A 24,362-nucleotide genomic window follows, 5' to 3' on the forward strand; every position below is an offset into this window, starting at 1 on the left:
TAAAAGCTCTCTGGGCAATGTTGTATGGTGGGAAAAAGCACTGAACCTCACATTTTTCATTAAACAAGCATTTGAGACTTGGTTGCTGAGAATGTAAAAACATGTAACACATGTTCAAGGAAGAAAACAGGCTATTACAATACAATGAGATATGTGCTATAATACAGATAGCAACCAAAATGCTATAGGTTTACTAAGGTATAAATAACTCTAGTTGGAGAAGTTTTAAAGGTCCTCATAAAGGACATGACTTTCAATGAGGTTTTGATTGCTAAATTTGCCAAATGAATTGTGTGGTAACTTATAAGCCAAGGCAAAGCATAATGAAAGAATATAGTATGTTTGATAGTTTAATAGTGACATGTTTATGTTTAATAGTGAAAAATTTGGTGGCTAGAGGTAGAGCATAAAAATGAAAAATCAGGTATTACAGTTTTAGAAGTGGATGGGACCAAGATGTAAAGGGCCATTTAGTAGCCATATGGCCTTAGAAAAATTATTTAATTTCTCATAACCAGTTTAAAAACAACTCAGGCTGAGGCAGGTGGATCATCTAAGGTCAGGAGTTTGAAACCAGCCTGGTCATCATGATGAACCCCATCTCTACTATAAATATAAAAATTAGCTGGGCATGGTAGTGCGTGCCTGTAGTCCCAGCTACTCAAGAGGCTGAGGCAGGAGAATCGCTTGAACCTGGGTGGAGGAGGTTGCAGGGAGCCAAGATTGCGCCACTGCACTGGGTGACAGAGTGAGACTCCATCTCAAAAAAAAAAAAAAGCAAATCAAATAAAACATCAAGTAGCAACATGCATTGCTACTGGAAGTGATTGGTAGAAGAATCAAGTGAGATATGTGGAAAAGGTTTGTAAACGAGAAAACCGCATACAAACATAACTTTTGTTTCACATGGTTTCTTGAAATTCAAGGCATTGCTTATACTAAAAGGAAGAAAAATCAACTGAGATAAGTATATTTATTTTCCTAAAATTGAGTATAATGACTAAAAGTAAACAATTTCAAAAATATATTCAAGTTCCCCTAGAAACTATTAGCTGAATATTAAAATTCAAACAAACAAACAAACAAAAAAACACAGGTCAGTCAACACAGGGAGACACAAAGTAAGCAGATGTGATGCTTCAATAACCTGCAGTGCAACTTGATTCCAAGTAAAATGGGATTTCTAGGAAGAAAAGGGGAGCAGGATCTCTGTAGCTTAACCGTAGACCTGAATCACTCAGTTTGAAGAAAAACATTTGGAGAATACCATTCTAAAATGATGGGGAGTGGCTGGGTGTGGTGGCTCACGCATGTAATCCTAACACTTTGGGAGCCTGAAGCGGGAAGATCACTTGAGGCCAGGAGTTCAAGACCAGCCTGGCCAACACAGCAAAACCCTGTCTCTACTAAAAATACAAAAATTAGCCAGGCGTGGTGGCATGTGCCTGTAATCCCAGCTACTCAGGAGGTTGAGGCAGGAGAATCACTTGAACCCAGGAGGTGGAGGTTGCAGTGAACCGAGATTGCGCCACTGCACTCCAGCCTGGGCAACAGAGCAAGACTCTCTCTATCTCAAAATAATAATAATAATAATAATAAAAAATAAAATGATGGGGAGCACAGTGGGTGACGTGTTCTAAGGCTTAAATCTAGTTGTTGTAGTCTTATGTTTAAGCTATACACAAATACATATAGCTTACGTATATGCATACATATACATATAGCTATGTCTAAGCTACACACAAATCTGAACTCACATGCAATCTGGTTTACAAATGGGCTAATGTAAGTACGCAAGACACCAGAAAAATCGAAATTTTTAATTTCACTGGGTAAGATCATGATTAGTTGTGGGACTTCTGGTTGAAGTGCAAATATGTCAACTGGTCATGTTTTCATTTTACTCTTATCCTATTTCTTTTTTTTAGATGGAGTCTCCGTCGCCCAGGCTGGAGTGCAGTGGCGCGACCTCAGCTCAGTGCAACCTCCACCTACCAGGTTCAAGCAATTCTCCTGCCTCAGCCTCCCCAGTAGCTGGGACTATAGGCGCCCGCCACCACACCCAGCTAATTTTTGTATTTTTAGTACAGATGGGGTTTCACCATGTTGACCAGGCTGATCTCAAACTCCTGACCTCAGGTGATCCGCCCGCCTCTGCCTCCCAAAGGGCTGGAATTACAGGCATGAGCCACCTCACCTAGCCCAGCCTGTTTCTATGAATTATCCAAATGCCTTACAGCTTCACTAAGAAGTAAATAATTACATAGTTAAGCTAATTACAATTTCACAGAGAAGATAAAATATTAATTTGCAGGCCAAACGCAGTGGCTCATGCCTGTAAGTCCAGCACTTTGGGAGGCCAATGCAGGTGGATCACGAGGTCAAGAAATCGAGACCATCCTGTCCAACATGGTGAAAACCCATCTCTATTAAATATACAAAAATTTGCCAGGTGTGGTGGTGCGAGCCTGTAGTGCCAGCTACTTGGGAGGCTGAGGCAGAAGAACCGCTTGAATGCAGGAGACAGAGGCTGCAGTGAGCTGAGATTGTGCTACTGCACTCCAGCCCAGCCTGGCTACAGAGAGAGACTTCATCTCAAAAAAAAAAAAAAAATTTATTTTGCACAAAATCTAATTATAGCATTTATAAATTAGATGTTGATGCCCTACAATATGAAATTAAGGGATAGTAATGCACCACATAATGATGTTTCTGTCAATGTGTAGTGCATATATGATAGTGGTCCCATAAGATTACAATGGAGCTGAAAAATTCCTATCACCTAGTGATGTCACCATTGTAACATTATAGCACAATGCATTACAAGTGCTTGTGGTGATGCTGGTGTAAACAAACCTACTGTGCTGCTAGTCTTATAAAAGTATAGCACATACAATTATGTATAGTATATAATACTTGATAATGATAATAACTATGTTACTGGTTTGTGTATTTACTATATTGTACTTCTTATCATTATTTTAGAGTGTACTCCTTTCACTTATATTTTAAAAAAAGTTAACTATAAAACAGCTTCAGGCAGATCCCTCAGGCAGAATTCCAGAAGAAGGCATTGCTATCATAGGAGATGACAGCTCCATGCATGTTATTTATTGGTTCTGAAGACCTTCCAGTGATTCAAGACATGGCGGTAGAAGACAGGGATATTGATGCTCCTGATCCTGTGTAGGCCTAGGCTACTACCTGAGTGTTCATGTCTTCATTTTTTTTTTTTTTTGAGATGGAGTCTCGCTTTGTCGCCCAGGCTGGAGTACAGTAGGGCAATCTTGGCTCAATGCAGCCTCCATCTCCCGGGTTCAAGTAATTCTCCTGCCCCAGCCTCCCAAGTAGCTGGGATTATAGGCACCTGCTACCACACCCAACTAATTTTTGTATTTTTAGTACAGACGGGGTTTCACCATGTTGGCCAGACTGGTATCGAACTCCTGACCTCAAGTGATCTGCCCACATTGGCCTCCCAAAGTGCTGGGATTACAGGCATCAACCATTGAGCTCCCCATGTCTTCATTTTTAACAGAAAAGTTTACGAAGTAAAAAAAAAAAAAAACAAAAATTTCAAAAATAGAAAAAGGTTATAGAATAAGGATATGAAAATTATTTTTGTAAAGCTGAATAATTTGTGTTTTAAGCTAAGTGTTGTAAAAGAGTCAAAAAGGTAAAAAAAAAGATAAAAAGTTTATAAAGTAAAAAAATTACAGTAAGCTGGGCACAGTGGCGTGTGCCTGGAGTTCCAGCTACTTGGGAGGCCAAGGTGAGAGGACTGCTTGAGCCCAGGTGTTCGAGACCAGACTGGGCAACACAGTGACACCTCATCTCTCAAAAAGAAAAGTTAGAGTAAGCTCACAGTAATTTATTATTGAAAAAAATAAAAATAAATTTACTATAGACTAAGTGTACAGTGTTTACAAAGCCTACAGTTAGTGTACAGTAATGTCCTAGGTCTTCACATTCACTCACTACTCGGTCGACTCACTTGGAGCAGCTTATAGCCCTGTAAGCTCTATTCCTGGTAAGTGCCATGTACATTTGTACCATTTTTAATATACTGTATTTGTATATAATATTTTTACTGTACCTTTTCTACATTTATATACTCAATTACTTACCCTTGTGTTACAATTGTCTACAGTACAGTAACATGCTATACAGGTTTGTGATCTAGGAGCAATAGGCTATACTATATAGCCTAGATGTGTAGTAGACTATACTATCTAGGTTTCTCTAAGTACATTTTATAATGTTCCCACAACAGTACAATTGCCTAACAACTCACTTCTCAGAATATATCCCTGTCATTAAGTGATGCATGACTGTATAAAATGATGATTTAAAAATGAGTTTCACAAAGCACAAATCTTAATGGGCAAGAATATTTAGAAATAGGAGTATCATGATTAAATGTTTAGTAGGCGTTAATTCTTTAGGACCATGATTATGGCTTGTTTTAACCCTTCTTCAATTATTATTTTTTTTTTTTTCAAGACAGGGTCTGGCTCTGTTGCCCAGGCTGGAGTGCAGTGGCATGATTTCGGCTCACTGCAACCCCCACCTCCCAGGCTCAAGCAATCCTCCTACTTCAGCCTCCCAAGTAGCTCACACCTATAATCCCAGCACTTTGGGAGGTTGAGGTGGGTGGATCACTTAAGGCCAGGAGTTTCAGACCCAGCCAACATGGTGAAACCTCATCTCTACTAAAAACACAAAAATTAGCTGGGCATGGTGGCACATGCCTGTAATCCCAGCTACTTGGGAGGCTGGGGCAGGAGAATTGCTTCAACCCGGGCGGTGGAGGATGCAGTGAACCGAGATCACGCCACTGCACTCCAGCCTGGGCGACAGAGTGAGACTGTCTAAAACAATAGCAAATTGTGAGTTTTGTTTTGGGAATAACTTATTTACTCTTTTCAAATTCTACTTGCGACAGCTATTATTGAAAACATACCTGTTCCTATGGTTCCAGTTAAATAAAATTTTACCAAATTAATTATAAAGAGTAAAGTAGCAAAACTAGCTTAATATATATAGCCCTGTCACAGATAATATTATATTATATTAAATTTCACTCCACTTACCTACCAAGGGCCTGGTTTAAGGCCCTGTATGCTTGAATTTCATACCACTGACGGCCAGGTAAAAGACCTCTCAATTTTGAATGGTGGTCATTGTATCGTCGTTTTAGTTCAACCTAATAATTTTAAAATTATATTTTAAAATGTAGTAGATAATTAAAGCTCATTTTAAACATCATACTAACTTCTAACAGTTTGAATATACACATTTTTAGGGTAGAGATTTTATTTTGTTTTTCAGTACTGATTTTTTTCATTTCATTAAAACAGTTTTATTTAGCTTTACATTCCTTAAATTATGTAATGCATATAAATAATCAGCTGTGTGATCTCAAAGTTTTATTGAACTTACATTCATTAAATCCATACATTTTCAGTGTACAAGTAGATGAGTTTTGACATATATAGCAATGTAACCACCATCATATTATAGAACATTTTCATTACCCTCAAAAGTTCCTTCTTATCCCTTTATAGTAAATTTCTTTCCTCCATTGCTGGCCCTGGCAACCACTGATCTGCTTTCTGTTTTGCCCTTTATAGAATTTCATATAAATATTATCATATATTATGTAATGACTTGTGACTTTTTTCATTTAGTATACTTTTAGAATTCATTCATGTTGAAAGGTTTATGAGTAGTTCATTCTTTCATGTTTATCCAGTCTGGTAATCTCTGCTTTTTAATTGCAATGTTTAGACCATTTACATTTAATGTAATTATTGTTATGATTGGGTTTAAGACTACCACCTTGCTTTTTTTTCCCCCCTATCTGTCCCATTTTCTTTTTATCTTTTGGATCAATCAAGGTTTTTTTCCCCCCACTAATGCTTCCATATTATTCCCACTACTGGATTCTTAGCTATGTCTTTGTGTGTATGTGATTCCTCTAGGGTTTATGATATACATCCTTATTAGTCTACCTTAAAATAATATTATACCACTTCACATATGATGTAAAAATACCACAATATACTTCCATTTCCTTTTATTGTCCTTTATGTGATTGCTGCCATGTATTTAAGTTTGATACATGCTATAAACTCATAAAACATTTTATTATGCTTTAAACAGTACATTATCTTTTAATTTTAAATAAGTTTACAATTTTGAAATAAGTTTAGATTTACAGAAAAGTTCCAAAGATAGTACAGAGATTCCTTATACCCTTTACCCAATTTCCCCTAATTTTAACATCTTATATTACTATAGCTTATGTCAAATTAAGAAATTAACATTAATACATTAGTATTAAATAATCTACGTATTTTATTCAGATTTCCATTTTGTCCCAAAAGATTATCTTTTAAGAGATACTGAGTTACCCACAGATTTACCATTTCTGGCACTCTTCATTTTCTTATGTAGATTTAAATTTCCATCTGGTATCATTTTCCTTCTACCTGAAGAACTTTCTTTAATATTAGTAGTGCAGGTTTGCTGGCAATGAGTTCTTTCAGCTTTTGTTTTTTTTCTGAAAAGCCTTCACTATCTTCATTTTTGAGAGATTGTCCCTCTTGATCAAGAATTCTAAATTGACAGGTTTTTTCTTTTGTTAAAAACGGCTTCTCATTATTTTCTGATTTGCATAGTTCTGAAGAAAAAATATGCTATTGTCCTATCTCTGTAATGTTCCCCTTTTAGCGACTTTGGATTGGATTATAATGTGCTGTTGTGTGTATTTTGCTTGAGTTTTATTAAGCTTCTTGGACCTGTAGGCTTACAGTTTCTATCAAACTTGAAAATTTTTCAGCCATTATTTCTCTAAATATATATATTCTTCTGCCTCCAAACACTTCTTCTTCTTCTTGGACTCCAATTACAACTTTATTAGACTACTTTATGTTACTCCACATATCACTGACACTCTTTTTTTTCACTCTACACTTCATTTTGGATAATTTTTATTTCTAAGATTTTAAGTTCACCAACTTTTCCTTCTGCAGTGTCTAATCCATCCAGTGTATTTTTTGTTTCATATTGAGATATTTCACATAGGTATTTAAAAAATAGCTTCTGTTTCTCTTTTCAGTATGCTTATGTTTTCTTCTATCTTCTTTGAACTTACAGAACATAAAACATAAGGTATTTTAAAAATCCTTGTCTGCCAGCCAGTTCTAACATCTCTGTCATTTCTGGTTTTGTTTCTATTGATTGATTTCCCTCTGTATTAGAGGTTAAATTCTCTTCTTTGCATGCCTGCTAATTTTTGATTTGATACTAGACATAGTGAGCATTAAGTCAGTGGTTACTGGATTTTGTTGTGAATGCAGTTAGGGTACTTGGAACCAGTTCATTATTTTGAGGCTGACCCTTGTTAGGGAAAGTCAAGAGCAGCCTTTAATCTAGGGCTGTTTTATCCCCCATACAAAGGTGAAACTCTACTGATTATTGTATCAAGTACCCCATGTGTTATGAAGTCTTTTCCCTTCTGGCTGCTGGGAACTCAAACTATTCCCAGATATTTGTGAACTCTAGGAATTCTTCTGCCTACTTATTGGTCATATGTAGCTTCCTCTCATGTATATGCCTATCAGTACTGAACCAAAAACTCAAGGGGATGCCAATGCAGATACCTGGAGCCTCCTCTCTATGCAGCTCCATCCTCTCTAGTACTCTGCCTTGCAAATTCTAGCTGCCACGGACTTTCCCTAAACTTTATCACTTTAGCTCAGTGTGACCACTGAGCTCTGTTGGAGTTTATTCTCCCTGCACTGTGGCCTAGTAATTGTCTTCAGGCAATAATCTGGTGCAACTGTAGTATTCCAGGACAAGTATATCAAATGGTACAGTTGTCCTTTGGTATCCATGGGTGATTGCTTTCAGAACTTCCCTCAGATACCAAAATCCATGGATGCTCAAGTCCTTGATATAAAATGGCTTAGTATTTGCATAACCTATGTATATCCTCCTTTATACTTTAAATAATCTCTGGATTACTTTAGTAGCTAATATGATGCAAAGCTATGCAAATAGTTGTTACATTGTAGTGTTTAGGGAATAATGACAAGAAAAAATCTGCACATGTTGAGTACAGAAGCAATTTTTTTCAAATATTTTCGATTAACACTTGGGTGAATCCACAGATGCAGAACCCATAAATACAGAGGGCCAACTGTGTATTTTTGTAGTAGAAGCCTAAATAAAGATATGTGGAGTTACTTTCTTGAAGAAAATCATTATATTGAAGAGACATCAGGCACCCCTGTGTTTATTGCAGCACTATTCTCAATAACCAAGATATGGAATCAACCAAGGTATCCAACAACAGATGACTGGATAAAGAAAATGTGGTACATATACACAATGGAATACTAAACAGCCATAAAAAAGAATGAAATCCTGTGATTCACAGCAACATGGATGGAACTGAGGACACTACCTTAAGTGAAATAAATAAAAAACATAGTTAAACACCACATGTTCTTGCTCATATGTGGAAGCTTAAAAAAGTTAATCTCATAAAAATAAAAAGTAGAACAGAGGATACTAGCAGATGGGAAGGGGAGAAAGAAGGGAGGAATAGGGAGATATTTGTTTTTTGTCTTGTTTTTTTGAGAGACAGGACCTCAGTCTGTCACCCAGACTGGAGGGCAGTGGTGCGATCATGGCTTACTTCAGCCTTGACCTCCTGGGCTCAAGTGATTCCCCCACCTCAGGCTCCCAAGCAACTTATACAGTAGTTCCCTCTTATAACAAAACTTATACAGTAGTTCCCTCTTATCTGCAGTGGTTTAAGTTAACTGCAGTCAACTGTGGTCCAAAAATATTAAATAAAAAATTGCAGAAATAATTTGTTTTAAATTGCCACTGTTCTGAGTAGCATGATGACATCTCATGCTATCCTGCTGCATCCCACCCAGATGTGAATCATCCCTTTGTCCATTGTATCCATGCTGTACATACTACCCACCAGCAGTTAGTAGTCACTAGTCACTTAGTAGCTGTCTAGGTCTAATTGAGTGTCATGGTGTTGCAGTGTTTAGGTTCAAGTGACCTCTATTTTACTTAATAATACTTTACTAAATTGTAAACCTACTCAAGAAAAAACAAAGTAGTTTCAGTGTAGTCTATAACACTATTAACTTTTTTTTTTTTTTTTTTGAGATGGAGTCTCGCTCTATCGCCCAGGCTGGAGTGCAGTGGCACGATCTCAGCTCACTGCAACCTCCGCCTCCCAGGTTCAAGCAATTCTCCTGTCTCAGCCTCCCGAGTAGCTGGGACTACAGGCACCTGCCACCATGCCCAGCTAATTTTTGTATTTTTAGTAGAGTCGGGATTTCACATTGTTGGTCAGGCTGGTCTCGAACTCCTGACCTCAGGTAATCCACCCACATTGGCCTCCCAAAATGCTGAGATTACAGGCATGAGCCACTGCGCCCAGCCACTATTAACCTTTTTAAATAAAAGAATATGCTTTAGGAAAGAAAAGAGAACAGTATACTTCTGAAAAGCAGCTTTCAAATTGGGGGAGGTAAAAATTTTTATCTTACTATAAGAGTAAAATCTCAGCTTTTTTCTTTCTTTCTTTTTTTTTCTTTTTAAAAGACGGAGTCTCGCTCTGTCGCCAGGCTGGAGTACAGTGGCGTGATCTTGGCTTACTGCAACCTCTGCCTCCCAGGTTCAAGAGATTCTCCTGCCTCAGCCTCCTGAGTAGCTGAGAGTACAGGCGTGTGCCACCACGCCCAGCTAATTTTTTGTATGTTTAGTAGAAACAAGTTTTCACCATGTTGACCAGGATGGTCTCGATCTCTTGACCTTGTGATCCACCTGCCTCGGCCTCCCAAAGTGCTGGGATTACGGGCGTAAGCCACTGTGCCCAGCCAAAAATCTAAAAACTCAAAACCTCACCCTTTTTATGTTACACTCCCTCAAAAGAATCTATCAAATTTCTAAAATGAAACTTTACAACTAGAATATAAAGGACATAGACTTTGCTTTTTTTTTTTTTTTTTTTTGACAGAGTATCCCTCTGTCACCCAGGCTGGAGTGCAGTGGTGCGATCTCAGCTCACTGCAACCTCCATCTCCTGGGTTGAAGCGATTCTCCTGCCTCAGCCTCCCAAGTAGCTGGGATTACAGGCACACACCACCATGCCTGGCTAATTTTTGTATATATATATATATTTTTTTTGTTTTGTTTTGTTTTGTTTTGTTTTAGTAGAGGCAGGGTTTCACCATGTTGGCTAGGTTGGTCTCGAACTCCTGACCTCAGGTGATCCACCCACCTCAGCCTCCCAAAGTGCTGAGATTGCAGGTGTGAGCCACCACACCCAGCCAACTTTGCTTTTTTTCCTTTTTTTTCTGAGACAGAGTCTCATTCTACCGCCCAGGCTGGAGTACAATGGCACGATCTCAGCTCACTGCAACTTCTGCCTCTTGGGTTCAAGTGATTCTCCTGCCTCAGCCTCCCGAGTAGCTGGGACTACAGGTGTGTGCCACCATGCCCGGCTAAGTTTTTATATTTTTAGTAGAGAGGGGGTTTCACTGTGTTAGCCAGGATGATCTCGATCTCCAGACCTGGTGATCCCACCACCTTGGCCTCCCAAAGTGCTGAGATTACAGGCGTGAGCCACTGTACCCGGCCCAACTTTGCTTTTTAGGACAACATAAGTAGTAAATGATAATATAACACCATAGTAAATATTAGATGATATGTAAATACCCTTCCTGGAAATTCAGCAATAAAGCATATGATAATTTAGAGGAAAAAATACTTTAAAAATTCTGTCCAGCTGGGAAAAATATATGTATTTCCTACCTATCTCTCAAAAATGTAACTAAAGCATCTTCTCTTCTTCAACAATATTTTCCTCAAAGAAAGTTGACAGCTACTTTGTCAGACATAATAGCTTATGTGTTTTCAAAATTTCCTACACCATGGACAGACTGATACATTATAATGGTCACTGTTCCTAAGACAACAGTTGCTCTAGGAAGTACTAGTTATAAATGGAATATTTAGAGCTAATGTAGCAACTATTAGATTAAATAAAATTATATCTCCTTGGTCTTTTATTTTTCATTAACATAATTCAAATTTTCTCTATGACTACATTATTTTAATTTATTGCAAATTTTCACACACCTTTTACACTCCAAATGGCCTGTAAAATACTGCCAATATTTTACCCAGGGGAATTTATTTTAGATAAGAAGTTTAAAAACCTACAAAAAACCCAAAAAACTCCCAAACAAAAAACAGAACCCTGAAATGAAGTATGTAAAGGTTAACTTGGAAATATTTATTATATAAACAGATTTTTTAAATTAATCAAGAATAAAAATTACTTTGTGAGATCACAGTTAATTGGAAAAAGCAAAACTAAGGGTTAAGAAAAGGTAGAAAGTGAGTACACTTTATTTTAATGACATCAGAATCTATTTCACTGTACACTTAGGGATTATCAAGCATGAAAATCAATGCCCAATTTAAAATGACATACAGCATATGTGAAAAAGCCAGTTTCTCCTGCCAGCAAATAGCCTAAATGTTAAGTAAACCAAAGGCTGGAAGGGATTAGTTGAAATGTCAAAAGACAACCTTTTACTTTTACCTGCTCATCCTTATAAACACATTCTTATCCCTCAGGCATGCTTTCCAAACAAATAGTTTCAATGTGCACCAGCAAAAGGCCCAAGGCAAGCTCTGCCATCTTGTAACTGTCAAAGAGATTAGTCTTTGATCTATTTGGGAGGTCATGCCCACATTCACATTAGCCTTATAATCTAACAACATTATACCTGTTGACCAATGCTTCCTTAATGCCTAATGAGACAGACATTTTACATGATGGAAGTTAACTGTGAATATTTTTTCTAAGTTTTGACAGAAAGTAAACACCATAAACTGAGCTCAAGTGTGGTTTGGGAAGATGATCTTTTAGATCAGTTAACATTACTTTTCAAATACATTTTACAAGCCTTTCCCAAAATAGAAAGCTACACTTAATTGTACTTTCTGGAAACAGTTTAAACCACTTGCTCCCTATCCCCAATAAATTAGTGTATGTGTAATTTTGGAGGGGTGTGAAGAGCAGGAAAAAGACAAACTATTTTATTAAAGGTTGCAAACTGAAGGCCCATAGTTGTGTTTTGTGTGGCCCTTACTGTGGCTTAAAATAATTAAAATTTATTTGCTACCATCTAAAAATCTGGCTATCTCACCACTGCCCTCAACTAACCCACTCATTTAAGTAACCTGTTTAACTCATGTAGCTGCTTGAGTTTGCAACCCATTGGTTCAGATGCTGCATAGATTCACAAAAATTTATCATTTCATAATTGAAGGTCAAGTTTGTACCAAATGTAAAGCACCCTTACTATTATAGTTTTTAGACAAATAAATATATATCTGCATCAAAATCTAACCTGACATAAGTAGAGGTAAGATCCTCAGCAGCAAAGGCATTGATAATTAAGACTGAGGCAGTTTAGAACCGGGTAAAAATACCCAATACACAGATGGCATTCAAGCAGAAGTTATATGATTTGGATTCTGAGTTTTACCATTATATCATAATGTACTTGAGATCGAACAGCAAGTTTCTTAAGTTCTCCATGCCTTGGTTTTATTGGAAACAGTATAAGTAGCAGAGCACTTATAGCAGCAATAGACAATATGAAATAATCAAAAGGATTATACTGCATATGTCAACAAGAAATTAAGGTCACAATTATTAACATTAGACTTTTTCAACTTTCAGTGAAACGCAACAATGTTGGTCTTAAATAGCTTTGTACAAGAGTAGCCTTTTTTAAGTTTATCAGTAGCTTCTGAAAAAATAAATGGTGTGATAAATATGAGCTGGAACTATAAATTCATCTCTTCACTTTACTGCTGCTTCACATGAAAGATGGTGGATTTTATCCCAACATACCAATACATATTATATTTCAGTAATAAATGCCTTCCTGAAAGCAATCAATAGAAGAATATAATTTTTTTTCTTGTATATAAGCTTGAAGACAAAAGTTCAAGCCTCCAAATGAGACTAAGGACAAATAATCAGCTAAACTACATAATTAAAAATATTAAGAAAACTTTGCTTCAGAAAAATAAACACATTTGTCTAGCAAACACTCGAGTAGAACAGTTTTATCTTTAGCCAAGGTGCAGGGCCTAAAGCCTAAACATTTACAGCAAACCCAATCTGGAAGACAGAGACTGTGCATTAGAGACATTTGCTGCTCCATATCATCATAGTGTAAACACTTCTATCAGGGTATCGCAATATAAATTCCAATGGTTAGAATTATAAACTCAGCATAAGATCTTGTATGTGATATAATTTAGCTAGATTAAAAAGAATATAGCTGGTTTTATTTCATCTGGCATATTTTCAAGATTTTTGACACAGTTAACCAAATAGTGTGTGTGTATATATACACTTTTTTTAAATGGGGAAAATGAGTTAATTTCTGCCAAGAGTTAAGAAGCCAGGCTCCCTTTTAAGTAAGAATAATAATGATAAAAGCACATTAGAAATGGTTTTTAGTTGTTACTTACTTTCCCTGTTATGTTACAACTTGACCACAATAATCTATCAAGACATAGTAACAGCAATATATTTCACATATGCTTTAAGACTGTTTTGGATAAGGTGCTTTTTTTGTAGAGAAATCTATATTAAACTTAGTATCACTAATTGTCAGTGTTGACAAAAATAACCTGGATATTTCAAATTTAAGAAACAGAACAAACTATATCCCTCTGAAATCAGGTATCTCCTCTTCTCAACATATTCATCCTCAACTAGTTATAAAAATATGACCAGTTTTTCCTATTAAAAAGTTAATACTCTATGACATGCAAGAAATCTTAGTATGCTTCTTCTGTGAAGGGCGAAGTTAAATTTTTTATTTTTATGTTTTAGAGACAAGGTCTTGCTCTGTCATCCAGAATGGAGTGCAGTGGCATGGTCAAAGCTCACTGCAACCTCCAGCTCCTGGGTTCAAGCAATCCTTCTGCTTCAGCCTCCTCAGTAGCTTAGGACTTACAGACACATGCCACCACACCTGGCTAATTAAAAAAAAATTATTTTAGAGACACAGTCTCACCACCTTGCCCAGGCTGGTCTTGAACTCCTGGCCTCAAGCAATCCTCCTGTCTTGCCCTCCCAAAACTCTGGGATTAAGGTGTGATCCACCATGCCTAGCCTAAAAAATTCTTTTTAAGAGTAATGACCTTTGTGTCAATTTAGTTAGGTTATCCATGTTAAAATATTACTCAAACCTGCAAATGTTTAAATTATCATCTCTAGAACATGCCACCATTCATGTTATAGTTTATTTTGAGGAAGAAGGTATAATGGAAAAAAAGAAAAAGCACATGGCTTGGAGTCAAGGCTTTGACACTTAGGTTGTATGACCTTGGGCAAGTCACAGTACCCCTTTATAATTTCCTTTCTCAATTTCTTCTTCTGTAAGAAGAGGCCTGGAATTAGATGTCTCTTAGCTTTATTGAAGTTGGAGACTGTGTGCCAACCTTACCTTATAGAATTAGTTGAAGAAATAAATGACAATATGCATGAAACAGTAAAGCATCAGATACTAGAGGTAAGTGGACAGGAAAGTCATTACTTACCCCATATTTCTGAAACCCAGTGTAGGTTTTGGTGGACTTTAAATGCTATCATAATATATTGTTGCATGGTATGTGAAAGAAGCCATAAGGCTGTGGAGGCCATATAGTCATTACCTTAGTCTGTTCACCCCAAATCATTTTACCACCTGGACCAATTCCTTCTGAAAGAGCTTTGACTACATTATTCAATGTTTGGCACATAACTTTAGGTGACTTAAAAAGTAAGTTTCTTGGGTTCTTGGAGTGGCTACTTTTTCATCAGGTATCAATGAAAATATATACATTGGCAGAATATATACAGAACAGTGTTCAAACACTTTTGAAACAAATCTTTTAAAAAATAACTTCTACAATTGATCTTAAATTTTCTAAGAAATTGTAGCTAACATTAGCACTCTTTAATATCCTCCATAATACTTTTTGGTCACTTTTCAACCTATGAGGTGTTTTTGAAAGCATAACTATATAAAATATGTTAGTGGTATAATCTATGAGAATGAGTGCATGATTGGTACCATATTAGTCTAAATATTATTTTATTCAAATATCTTACAATCTAGAGTTTTTCTTGTTAAAGTCACATATGAGAGCCCAATAACTATGAATAAACTCTTGCTAGCAATAACAAGTAACAAAATAAAATATTATCTTACGTAAGAAAGCAGTAAATAGAACCAGAGGTTCTTAAAGGAATGAGCCAATATTAAGAGGATTTAATAAGGGGAATGAGTAGTGGTGCATTCAGCAGGTGACAGAGACCTACATCTACCTTATATAACATTGGAAAAAGGCAAGATCGCTCATGGAAGAGGCTTTTGGATGCCAGAAGATGTAATATGAAGCATAATGGCTCTCAGGGAATTATATAAAGGTTCCTGGCAATGGTAGCGTAAAAAGTAAAAGCTAATCCCAGTGAGAGGAGGCTCAGACTCAGCTTTCATTATGATTAAACCCTAACATCTAAAAACAAACCTAAGCAAGAGTAAGCATGTACATAAGAAAAAAGATTAAATGAGTACTGGAAAATACTGAAAATATACTTAAAACTTTAAAACTTCATTACCACCACAGTCCAAAAGATGAAGTATAACACTTTTGCTATCTAGATTTTTATTATTACATCCAAATTATATTTCAGGGCCAAGTGTGGTGGCTCACGTTTATAATCCTTGCACTTTGGGAGGATGAGGCAGGAGGATCCCTTGAGGCCAGGAGTTCAGGACCAGCTGGGGCAACATAGCAAGACCCTGTCTCTCACATGAAAAAATGCTCATCATCACTGGCCATCAGAGAAATGCAAATCAAAACCACAATGAGATACTATCTCACACCAGTTAGAATGGCGATCATTAAAAAGTCAGGAAACAACAGGTGCTGGAGAGGATGTGGAGAAATAGGAACACTTTTACACTGTTGGTGGGACTGTAAACTAGTTCAACCATTGTGGAAGACATTGTGGCGATTCCTCAACAATCTAGAACTAGAAATACCATTTGACCCAGTCATCCCATTACTGGGTATATACCCAAAGGATTATAAATCATGCTGCTATGAAGACACATGCACACGTATGTTTATTGCGGCACTATTCACAATAGCAAAGACTTGGAACCAACCCAAATGTCCATCAGTGACAGACTGGATTAAGAAAATGTGGCACATATACACCATGGAATACTATGCAGCCATAAAAAAGGATGAGTTCGTGTCCTTTGTAGGGACATGGATGCAGCTGGAAACCATCATTCTCAGCAAACTATCGCAAGAACAGAAAACCAAATACTGCATGTTCTCACTCATAGGTGGGAATTGAACAATGAGAACACTTGGACACAGGAAGAGCAATATCACACACCGGGACCTGTTGTGGGCTGGGGGGAGGGATAGCATTAGGAGATATACCTAATGTAAATGACGAGTTAATGGGTGCAGCAGACCAACATGGCACATGTATGCATATGTAACAAACCTGCACGTTGTGCACATGTACCCTAGAACATAAAATATTAAAAAAAAAAAAAAATGACCCTGTCTCTGCAGAACAAAAATTAGCTGGGCACGGTGGTGGGAATCTGTGGCCCTAACTACTTAGGAGGCTAAGGCAGGGGGATCATTTGAGCCCAGGAGTTTGAGGCTGCAGTGAGCCATGATCACGCCACTGCATTTCATCATGGGTAACAGAGACTTTGTCTCTACATATATATATATAATCTTTCAAACATAAGCAAAGGTTTGATTTTTTTTTTTTTTTGAGACAGAGTCTTGCTGTGTTGCCCAGGCTGGAGTACAGTGGCATGATCTTGGCCAGTGCAACCTCTGCCCCCTCAGTTCAAGCAATTCTTGTGCCTCAGCCTCCCTAGTAGCTGGGATTACAGGTGTGTGCTATGACACCTGGCTAATTTTTGTATTTTTAGTAGACACAGGGTTTCGCCATGTTGGTCAGGCTGGTCTCGAACTCCTGACCTCAAGTGATCCGCCCGCCTCAGCCACTGAAAGTGCTGGGATTACAGGCGTGAGCCACCATGCCTGGTCACAAAGGTTTGATTTTTAAAATATATGATCACTTTCTACCTTTGAGATATTATTGCCAAGAATATTTGATTCAGAGCTTTTCAAATGTGAATGTGAGTTTTGGAATAAGACATATGGAATCATAGCACTTTGATAACTCATGTTTTATCTTAGAAAGTAATGCAGACTTCTGATTTCAGTAAGTTGAAAAACAAAACAAAACAAAACCCAGACATTTCTTTTTCCCTTGCCTGTCAGAGAAACTGCCTTCAAATTAAAAGATAAATAGGAAAGAGAAACACAGTCTCCAACTTCAATAAAGCTAAGAGCCATCTGATTCCAAGCCCCAGTATATGAACATAAAAGGTAGATGGACAAATGTTAAATGACTAAGCAGAAAAGAGAAAGTTCAAACCAACGTACCTACAGAGCTACTGCTAGGACATATGCCAGTCTGACCTGAGCAGTTCAGAAAGTCTCAGGAAATGGAGGTATAAGGAAACTGTTGGGAGGATGTGTACCACAAAGATGAATGAAACAGTAAGCAAGAAACAAGAGGAAGATCTGAGACCCAGGAAACTGGCAATCCATCACAGTAGATCGACGAATCAAATTCCTAGGATGATAGCAGTTATTGGATGATAGCAGGATATTGGCAGTTATCTGGGCTTGATGAGCAACTTAGTCCTGACTGAAGTAGAAGATCAGGAGGCTCCAGAAGTGATGTCTCCAGGGGAAAAAAGGAACTGGCCTGTTATCTGAGAGGTCTGATAGAAAAACTGTATTGAGAGGCATCGCATACAACTATTGGAAGGTGACAAATTTATTTAGATAAAGATCTTTTAAAAAGAGAAAAAAAAGGGAGTGGAAGAGAGGAGGGTTCTATCAACCCTAAAGTTCAAAACAGAAAGGAGGCCAGGCGCCTGTAACCCCAACACTTTGGGAGGCCGAGGTGGGCGGATCATCTGAGGTCAGGAGTTTGAGACCAGCCTGATCAACATGGAGAAACCCCATCTCTACTAAAAATACAAATTAGTTGGGCATAGTGGTGCATGCCTGTAATCCCAGCTACTTGGGAGACTGAGACAGAATCACTCGAACCCTGGAGGTGGAGGTTGTGGTGAGCCAAGATCGTGCCATTGCACTCCAGCCTGGGCAACAAGATTGTTGCTTGCGGTCCGTCTCAAAAACAAAAACAGGAAGGAAGGAAGGAAGGAAAGGAAGGAAAGGAAGGGAGGAAGGAAGGAAAAGAGAGAGAGAGAGAGAGAGAGAGAAAGAAAGGAAGGAAGGAAGGAAGGAAGGAAGGAAGGAAGGAAGGAAGGAAGGAAGGAAGGAAAAGAGAGAGAGAAAGAAAGGAAGGAAGGAAGGAAGGAAGGAGGGAAGGAGGGAAGGAAATAATTTGATTACAGTGAACAGTATGTTCATAGTCATGATAATGTACATCATAACTATAAATTTAATTAAAAATTGTAATATAACTATATTGGGAGGCTATAAGAAGGAAAAAGCAGAGTAAGTGAGGTAAAATCCTGTCTCAAATAGGAATTTAATAGTTCATGTCTAAAACTGATTAAATAAAGATAAAATATGGAGGTAAATACCAGATAAAATAGCTGAAGAAGTGAAAGTCACTGTCTCTCAGAAGCAGGGGCTAGGAGTGGGGTGCAGGCCAAAAGACTGTTATAAGAAAAAGCTATCTACTGTATTTAGTGTACATTAGGTTCTTGGTAAGTGCTTTACTGGATGTTTTTCAACTTGATAAATCATAATTTAAAAACAAATGCAGATTATTAATTTTAATTCATTGCATACATTTGTATGCCTCACTATGTACAACAGTGGTGCTCAACCAAAAGCAATTTTGCCTACCAGAAGATAATGGCAATGTCTAGAGATATTTTGGGTTGTCACAGCTGGTGGCAGGGTGACAGTGGGGGGTGTCTAGATCCCACTACTAGCATCTAGTGGGTAAATGCTAGAGATGCTGTTAAACATCCTGGAATGCACAAGATACCCCTCAGAACAAAGAATTACCCAGTCCAAAATGTCAGTAGTGCCAAGTTTGAGAAACACAGCTTGAAAATAATTTCAGGCCACAAATCTGGTATACTTGATGCAGTAGGAAAATACACTAGAGTTATTTGTATAGCTTACTATAGTCACTGACGTACTGACTACAGTTAGAAAGTATAAACTGAACACATTCCCAAGCTTTCAAGCCTTTAATCCTAGGGAAAAACAGGAAAGAGTGATGTTGTAAACATGGAACAGCAGTATCTACTACAGCTTATGTTATCTGAGACCTTAAAGCTTTACAGTTAGAAAAAAAGTGTCACCTGAAGCCCATCTACATGTCTACACTCTGTAGCCATTGGGAGAATTTGACTGAATAAACAGATTAAAATTCACAACTAAAATTCTCCTCTAAAGAAAAAAATTAGTTATTTTCAGAGAAGCTAAAAAACAATCCCACCACTGCCCTTAAGGTAGAGCTGCTGATTATGCTCTGTGCCAACATAAGTAGGTAAACGTCAATCAACCTTACAAGTCCTCAGGATGATAATTTCACTTTTAAATCCTCCAACCTAGTTTGAGGCAAAATTAATATGTAAAGGTCAAAGTTCCTCGTCTCACCAAAAATAAGATGAACACAAGAAAATAACTTCAGAATTGTTCAGAAATCAAAACCAAAAGTTTTTATTTATTATCCAGAGAAATTTCCAGCAACATTTTCAGGCATGGCTTTTTTTTTTGCTAAGGAAATACAACAACATGAGTATTAGAAGAAAAAGATTATCAACCGAACTTGCTTAAAATTTTGTGATTTTAAATATTTCTATCCTTGATCCCAAAATATCTTGTAAAAATATGGAGAATTTAAAAAATTAACCTCAGCAATTCATCCATTTGTTTTGTGTTTTTTTGTTTGTTCATTTGTTTTTCAGAAGGGACGGAAACAGGGGTTTCATTAACCCATTTTTCACAGGCCAAAGTAAATATACAATTTGTTAACCTAGACAGCTTACTTAGATTTGGACTAGGTTTTAATTTTGGAATTTCAAGATATACTTAGAAACTGCTTTTAAAATACTTTTGGCCAAACTATCTTTAAAAAAAAAAATGCTGGGGGAAAAAAAGTACTCTGAGGAGGCAAAAAAGGTTTAAGTAATTGAGGATATACTCACTCTAGACTTTTAGAGGTGACAAGGTTTTTTCTTCTGTATCTGTGATGGAACCTAAGTATGTCCAAAAATTCCAAGAGCAAGTTGCTGAACTCCTAAATGTTAAAGAGTTAAGTATTACAGCACTTTAAGTTTATATTCACATCCATTTCCCCTGGGTAACCATGTATTATTATCAGAGCTATATCCAGGTGGGTCTCTGTATCAGATGCTACACTATAACCAGAACTCCACTCCACTCTGACCTCAGGCTGTGTTCCTGGATCTGGTTTCCCGTAAGTTAGAATGTCCCAAATCCTGAAAATGGCATACAGAGTCCTAAGTGATTTGGCTCCTAAATACCTCTCCCGGCCTCTATTCACATGCCATTCTCCCAACTCACCACTTCAGCTTCTTTCAGTTCTTGGAAACTGCTATCCTCTTTCCACCTTAGAACCTTAGCACATGCTGTTCTCTCTGTTGAGAATACTCTTATCCATTCTGTACACATTCATAACTCCTAGTTTTCTTTCCAGTGTCAGGTTAAATATCACTTCCTCAGGAAGCCTTTCTTGATCCCCAAAGACCTGCTATAACATTCTCAGGGTTCCTGTGACTTTTTCTTATAGCCTTCATCACAACTGTGATTGTTTCTTCATTACGTTAATGTCAATATTCCTTGCTAGACTATAAGCAACATGAGAAGGGGGAATATAAACTGTGTTGCGTATCACTGTGTCCCCTGAGTCTATTATAATAGTTAGTGCTCTAGCCAGATACTTTAAAAAAAAAAAAAAAAAAGGTTGCTTTATATTCTGAATAGTTGCTTTTTTCTTTTCTTTCTTTTTCTTTTTTTTTTTTTCTTTTTGAGACAGAGTCTCTCTCTGTCACCCAGGCTGGAGTGCAGTGGAGCGATCTTGGCTCACTGCAACCTCCACCTCCCAAGTTCAAGCAATTCTAGTGTCTAGTGTCTCAGCCTCCCAAGTAGCTGGGATTGTGCCATCACACCCAGCTAATGTGTGTATTTTTAGTAGAGAGAGAGTTTCATCATGTTGCCCAGGTTGTTCTCCAACTCCTGACCTCAAGTGATCTGCCCACCACAGCCTCCCAGTGATGGGATTACAGGTATGTGTGTGAGCCACTGCGCCCAGCCTATTCTGAAGTTTTATAATCTGAATAGTTTTGTTGTAATCTAACCTCTGATGAGGCCATTCCACTTTATCAAATGTTTGTATATTTGAATCTCGCTGTAGAGAAGATTCAAATCTTATCTCTCTGGCTCCTCCATCCCTTTTAGGCAAGTTAGTCAAAGTAAATTGATACCTGCAAGGGAGGTGAAACGTGTTGGTCAACTTCAGTTTTCCTAAGCATCTGAGCACTTGGTTTCTATTCCACCAAAGCATCTTGTTATATGTTCCTGTTCTTTCATAAATTATTGATATTGCTAGTGTAGAGAGAGCATCTTGTTCATTTTTACACCTACTGCATTTTGTACAAATTAAGCTCTTAAAAAAGTTTGTAAAATGAATGAATAAATGCATGAAAAAAATTCAATATCATTAACATAACTTTTTTTTTTTTTTTGAGACAGTGTCTCGCTCTGTTGCCCAAACTGGAGTGCAGTGGCGCAATTTCGGCTCACTGCAACCTTCGCCCCCTAGGTTCAAGTGATTCTCCTGCCTCAGCCTCTGGAGTAGCTGGATTACAGATGCATGCCACTACATCGGAGCTAATTTTTTATGTTTTTAGTAGAGACAGGGTTTCACCATGTTAGCCAGGCTGGTCTTGAACTCCTGACCTCAAATGATCTGTCCACCTTGGGCTCCCAAAGTGCTGCGATAACAGGCATTGGCCGTCATTAACACAATTTTGATAGAAAAGTAATTCAAAAGGGATGTATAAATATACTCAAAAGGAACAGATGAATCTACTCAAAACGTTTCTGAAATCAAGTTCCTCTTGATATACTACAGTACTTTACATTCCCTCCCTCATTCATTTTGTCGTGAATATACACAATGCTGTCAAAGCAAAAGAATAATAATGGAACAATATCATTCTCCTTAAAAAGAAATGTGTTGGATTTAATAATTCTAACATAGCCAGGTGCAATTGGTGCGGTCTGTAATCCCAGCTGCTCGGGAGCTGAGGCAGGAGGATCACTTGAGCCCAGAACCTGCCTGGGCAACATAATGAGACTCTGTCTCAAAAAAAATTTTTTTAATTCCAATACTACCATCATCTGATAATATTTCGACAGTTGAAAGCACTGGTTTAACATGGTTTAATGTGCACTCTACTTTATTAATGCTGTTATTCTTTAGGGAAAGCACCCTGTCTTTTTCTGTGGTTTATAAAATGCCAACAATGCATGGAAGCTATCAATTTATTTAAGTGTCTGCTTGTTATAAAGTCAATAACTAATATAAGTAAAATAGAGGACTGAATTTTTCAGTCATAAATGTAATTTTTAAAAATTGATTAAAATAATATATACCCGGGCCGGATGCAGTGGCTCACGCCTGTAATCCCAGCACTCCGGGAGGTCAAGGTGGGCGGATCACGAGGTCAGGAGATGGAGACCATCTTGGCTAACATGGTGAAACCCTGTCTCTACTAAAAAATACAAAAAAATTAGCTGGGCGTAGTGGCAGATGCCTGTAGTCCCAGCTACTCGGGAGGCTAAGGCAGGAGAATGGCGTGAACCCAGGAGGCGGAGCTTGCAGTGAGCCAAGACTGTGCCACTGCACTCCAGCCTGGGCAACAGAGCAAGACTCCATCTCAAAATAATAATAATAATAATATATACCCAAATAGTTTGGTACATTCAGAGCTAAGAGAAATTTCCTAAACAAAAAAAGGAACTCATAATGGTTATTGTATGTTAATAGTAAGATAGACATTCAGATCACTATGTGAATTTTAAATACTTTCCAAATAAAATCTAGTTTGGTAACTCAACATACTATGTTACCAAAAAACCCCACAAATATAAAATTTATTAGCATGATAAATTATTTTAATCATTGTAAGGGCACTTCTGACAATGAAAATTACCATCAAATTTTATTAAACCAATTATAAAAATCTAACATACCACTTCAACATTTTAAAAATATAAACATTTTTAGCCACATGCCATGGTTTTATAAATTTTTCTTCAGAGAAGTAAAGGAACAATACCTACAAAGGAGAACTTTTCTATATACTATTATAATAAACTATGCTAGGCAATACAAATAAAATGCAATTTTAAAACCTAAATATATTTGTACCTTATCATGTCTCACAAACTACATCCATGTCACCAATCGGAGAGGTGGATGCCTCAGTTATAAAGCTGAATACTCCCGTGGTTGTTAGATCATAGTAATTGCCCAGAGGATTTGCTTTAGATATCCATTAAAAAGGCAGCCTTGTTATACTGTGACTTAATTACATGAAAAAGAAAACAACTTTTATTTTAGTTATACTTTTCCATTGACATCTAGTCATATAAAAGCCTTGGTTCATTCTCATGCCCCTCAAATGCTTTGGTTTAGTCCACAGAAAGTTTTCTTTTTAACTATTATACGATTAAGTATATCCTTATGAATGATCAGAAGCATCTGGGAAAGGTGGAAGTGAAAAAAAATCCTCACTGGGAAAGTTAGCTTAATGCTTACCTTCAGAGTAGCCCATTATCAACATTTCATAGTGGGTTTCTTTATTTTCAGGTCCCTCGGGTATGTGCAATAAATTATGACTTGAACTAAACAAGTCACACTTGGCTCCAAAATGAAATTTTCCTACCTCTACTTTCTAGTCCCTAAGGTGGGAAGAGGAAATCCTGGTCACAGCCAAAGGAGTCATATTTTTGGCTCTAACATACATTTTCCTTCTTCTCAAAAAGCCAAACCCTGCTATTGAGACTGCAAAGTCTTATGTTAGTATTTTAAACTGTATTTTAACTTTTACTTCCATAATCTTTCTCAAATTTAAGAAAAAATTTTAGTATCATAAAAGTAATGTCAC

The 24,362-nt window shown here is 37.3% G+C and overlaps 1 protein-coding gene across 1 annotated transcript in view; it reads right to left on the reverse strand.

The window, feature by feature from the left end:
* The window catches only part of BRIP1 (BRCA1 interacting helicase 1), a 176,837-nt gene that overhangs the window by 26,825 nt on the left and 125,650 nt on the right, over window positions 1–24,362 (reverse strand). Inside the window, exon 17 of the mRNA XM_002808125.4 lies at window positions 5,094–5,206. Coding sequence (XP_002808171.4) covers window positions 5,094–5,206 — 113 coding nt within the window. The remainder of the gene's footprint in view (window positions 1–5,093; window positions 5,207–24,362) is intronic.

Source organism: Macaca mulatta, chromosome 16 (genome assembly GCF_049350105.2).
Source record: "Macaca mulatta isolate MMU2019108-1 chromosome 16, T2T-MMU8v2.0, whole genome shotgun sequence".
NCBI lineage: Eukaryota > Metazoa > Chordata > Mammalia > Primates > Cercopithecidae > Macaca > Macaca mulatta.